General features: G+C 41.1%; 1 protein-coding gene across 1 annotated transcript in view; it reads left to right on the top strand.

The window, feature by feature from the left end:
* The first annotated feature begins 214 nt into the window (after positions 1-214).
* The window catches only part of tdgf1 (teratocarcinoma-derived growth factor 1), a 5,277-nt gene continuing 955 nt past the window's right edge, over positions 215-4,536 (top strand). Inside the window, exons 1-5 of the mRNA XM_069168917.1 lie at positions 215-296; positions 382-422; positions 1,101-1,325; positions 2,478-2,592; positions 4,254-4,363. Of these exons, the coding sequence (XP_069025018.1) occupies positions 274-296; positions 382-422; positions 1,101-1,325; positions 2,478-2,592; positions 4,254-4,363 (514 nt within the window). The 5' untranslated portion in view covers positions 215-273. The remainder of the gene's footprint in view (positions 297-381; positions 423-1,100; positions 1,326-2,477; positions 2,593-4,253; positions 4,364-4,536) is intronic.

Raw genomic sequence — 4,536 nt, 5'->3', positions numbered from 1 at the left:
CAGAGAAGAGTTTACTTTGTGTTAGTTTTACAGATTTCTAAATCGATGGATAAGTAGATGAGTGAAACCTCTCAGGGCAGGAGGAGGACTCTTTTTAACAAAATATATATCTTTATGGACATTTCCTTTTTCGGACTTTTGAGACATCAAACGGAGATTTCTGGAGATCTTTTCCGGTACATTTGAGCGTTTCTTCTTTTTTTTTCATTTACGACGACTGTGAGTTAAAAACGGTGAAGAAACGTGCAGAACGTGTTTGGTTTCTCCGGTGAAATGATTTGTCCGGAGCTGCCCAGGTGAGTCTGAGGACCGAATCAAGCCGGTTAATCGAGTCTTCCTGTTATCTCATTATTGAATGCGTTTGTTTGTGGCTGTTTTCAGGATTGTGCTGTGTGCGTGGATGTGCCTCCAGGCTGCTTCAGGTCTCTTCATCACTCACACAAACATTTTGAGAGCTTAAACTGAACACGTAAACAAATAAACAATGTAGAAAAGGTCACATTTGTTTTCAGATTGTAAAAAGACATTAATCATGTTGCAAAATCATTTTGAATTCTCAGTTACAAGAATCAGATTTTCCTTTGATTTAAACATTTTGTGATAAACTACAAAATGCTTGATGATTTGGGGGGATTTTTATATGCAGCTGTGTGTTCCTAATGTCACATCAGCAAAGCAGCTGCTGAGGTTGTGTCCTTAGAGAGTTCAGGAAACAACAGAAAACTAAATAAGTGGGAGTTTAAAGGACCACAACAAAGCTTTAGCCCTTTAAACTCAAAATTTCCAGGTTATTTTCAAACTCTGTATTATTTCAGACTTTCTGCACTCTTAGAAATTAGTTTCCATTAATTTGCATACAACATGAAATCAGCTGAGATTCAATAAATTCTTTACTTTTGAAGTCAAACAACTTTTCAGAAGTGTGCTGAATGATTTTCTGTACCAAACTGGAAAAATCACGACATCAGCAGGATTTGATGGCCCGTTTCCTGTGATGTCATGATGGATGATTTGCTGTAGATGCAGATTTGTCCTCCTACTTTGATGATTTTCTAAATTTAAAATCTTTTCTTTTCTGCCTTCTTTCTTTTATTTTGCAGGCTGTGAAGGAGATGAGTGTAGCAGAGACCAAACCTCACCTTCATCACCTCCTCCTTCTTTCTCCTCCTCTGCTCCTGCTGCTTCTCCCTCTGAGGTGGTTCAATCCAAGAACTTCCAGGACCTCCTGGATCCGTTGACCCAGGTGAACTCCTCAAACAGCGGGGACCGTAAACATCGCGACGCCAGCGCCGTCCTGGTCCTGCCCTTCATCGGCCTCACTGGCAGTGAGTTCACACTTCACTACTGTACACACAGGAGGAGGAGGAGGAGGAGGAGGAGGAGGAGGAGGAGGAGAGGGTGGGTGGGGGGGGCAAGAATTCTGCAGTTTACTTAAAAGTTTGTACAAGTAAAGTTTCACTTGGTGAAGTAAAGAAACAATTAAGAAAACAAATGTTGTTTAGCCTTTTGGAGATTTCAGAGCATAATAATTTGAACAAATGCTCTCATAAGAATTTACTTATGTCTTCATGTATTTTAAAACCATCCAATAATGAAGTAACATCAGGAAAATTAGCAACGTTTTTTTTAATTTAAAAAAAAAAAAAATTAAATTTACTTCGATAAGAGTGATTTGAAATTTGAAAAAAACAAGTCGGCTTTCATTGAATGAACATTGAAAACTTTTTACTGCAGACTAAAAATTTAAGAACTAAATTACAGAAATATAAGCTTAAACATTTCTGCATTAAATAGCACAGAAAATCAAACTTTTTCCTGGATATCTGAGCCAAATTATTTAATTAAAGTTTAGGAAAAAATAGTACGACACAATTATTTGAATAAAATAATGAAAAAGTACATTTCATAGAAAAACTATTAAATCCATAAATTAAGAACAATCTTTTTTAAGTAAAAAAAAAATAATCCAAAAACAACATAATGTAATGTAAATAAGATGTAGTTTATTTCCTTTTGAAGGGATGTGAAGCTAACGAACACACACACACACACACACACACACACACACACACACACACACACACACACACACACACACACACACACACACACACACACACACACACACTGGTTGTTTCAGGCCATCGTCAGCTGAGTTTTAGTGTGTTTCTGTTATTTTCAGATGTTTGTTCAGACTTTGTATTTGCTGATGTGAAGCGGAGGAGTTCAGGAATGTGCTGCCAGATGGAGACTCTGGTTTATCTCACAGATACTGATACAGGGAGGGAGGCTCAACCTGAGGTCCGAGGGCCCTGCCACTGACCACCCTCTTATCAACTAATTAAAACCGGCACAGATCGTACAATAGTAGAGAACAGGGTTATATGTGCGACGGTCTAAAGTACAGTTGTCTATTTGAAGGACATGAATGTGGACGTCATTGTTGGTTGAAGCTGTAATGTGTTTTTTTCTCGGAGGTGCGGAGCAGAGTCGCAGCTGCTGTCAGAACGGAGGAACCTGCATCCTGGGCAGCTTCTGCGCCTGCCCTCCGTCCTTCACCGGGAGGAGCTGCGAGTACGACCAGCGCGTCAGGTAAAGCACCAGAAAACGCTGCGCTGCCACGTTCTCTGTGAAGAAACTGCTGCTTCCGTTAACGTTGAACTTCATGTTTCTCAGCCACTCAGGAGGCTTTTTTAAACCTTTTCCAGTCAGGTGATATTTTGGAAATCAAAGTTTTAAGATTGTGTAAAACACATTTCTTCTTCTCAAAGTCGTAACTTTGTCAAACGTCGTACACAGACTTCTGAAAGCTGCTGACTCTGACCTTCAAATGACCTCGTTGGGATGATTTCTTCAATATGAAAAGTAATCAAGCTGATCGTTTCTATGGTTACAATTCAAACAGGAACCGCCTGTTGCAATTTATTATAATGCAGATAAATATATATACTTAAACTCACATCACCCAAAGCATGATGGGAACTCTCAACATATATTCAAAATCCATTCAAGTGAACTCTTACTTCTTTTTTTACAAGACTTATGCTGTGTTCCAGATGTTGTACTTGTGTTCCAGATGTTGTTCTTGTGTTCCAGATGTTGTACTTGTGTTCCAGATGTTGTACTTGTGTTCCAGATGTTCTACATGTGTTCCAGATGTTGTTCTTGTGTTCCAGGTGTTGTTCTTGTGTTCCAGGTGTTGTACTTGTGTTCCAGATGTTCTACATGTGTTCCAGATGTTCTACATGTGTTCCAGATGTTGTTCTTGTGTTCCAGGTGTTGTTCTTGTGTTCCAGGTGTTGTTCTTGTGTTCAAGGTGTTCTACTTGTGTTCAAGGTGTTCTACTTGTGTTCAAGGTGTTCTACTTGTGTTCCAGGTGTTCTACTTGTGTTCCAGATGTTGTTCTTGTGTTCCAGGTGTTCTACTTGTGTTCCAGGTGTTGTTCTTGTCTTCCAGGTGTTGTTCTTGTCTTCCAGGTGTTCTACTTGTGTTCCAGGTGTTGTTCTTGTGTTCCAGGTGTTCTACTTGTGTTCCAGATGTTGCTCTTGTGTTCCAGTTATTCTACTTCTGTTCCAGATGTTGTTCTTGTCTTCCAGGTGTTGTTCTTGTTTTCCAGGTGTTCTACTTGTGTTCCAGGTGTTGTTCTTGTGTTCCAGGTATTCTACATGTGTTCCAGATGTTCTACATGTGTTCCAGATGTTCTAAACGTTTTCCAGATCTTGTTCTTGTGTTCCAGGTGTTGTACTTGTGTTCCAGGTGTTGTACTTGTGTTCCAGGTTTTGTTCTTGTGTCCCAGGTGTTGTACTTGTGTTCCAGATGTTGTTCTTGTCTTCCAGGTGTTGTTCTTGTCTTCCAGGTGTTGTTCTTGTGTTCCAGGTGTTCTACTTGTGTTCCAGGTGTTGTTCTTGTGTTCCAGATGTTGTTCTTGTGTTCCAGGTGTTCTACTTGTGTTCCAGATGTTATTCTTGTGTTCTGGAGACTTTCCACCCTAAACGGTCGCCATCTTGGCTCTGTAGAGAAAGTGGGCGGGGCCACCGATGTAAAAGATTTTCAAATTAAGCTGCAGATATTTTGGAGGGTGCTGTGTTCACATGCTGATGTCATGTCCTGTCTGTCTCTACTCTACCAGTGAGGGAGGGATGTGATGTGGAACACAGCATGGGTCGCCAGAGTAAACCTTTATGAATCAGGCTTGTAAACCATTACTTGTGTTTTCCAGGTTATTAATTCCCAGCTTCTCCGTGTGTCTGCAGGAGCTGCGGTCCGGTTCCTCACGGCGCATGGGTTCGGAAAGGATGCTCCTACTGCCGGTGTATCTACGGCGTCCTGCACTGCTTCCCCCACGTCTTCCATAAAGGCTGCGGTAAGATATACTTTGCACACGAGACACCAAAAGGTAGACTGAGAACTTCCACCCGCTGCGACGGGTCGGGCAGTATTTGTGTTGGTGTTTTTCCATTCGATCAGTCCACCATTTGAGGTGCTCTTCAGGTGAATGGGTGAGCTCCCTAATCCTCCCGAGGTGTGGAGGGACAG

Source organism: Embiotoca jacksoni, unplaced genomic scaffold, assembly GCF_022577435.1.
Source record: "Embiotoca jacksoni isolate LCO1_2020_lvr unplaced genomic scaffold, fEmbJac1.0.p SCAF_42, whole genome shotgun sequence".
Lineage (NCBI taxonomy): Eukaryota > Metazoa > Chordata > Actinopteri > Embiotocidae > Embiotoca > Embiotoca jacksoni.
Note: the sequence above shows the minus strand (reverse complement) of the source record. Positions and strands in the feature narration are given on the sequence as shown.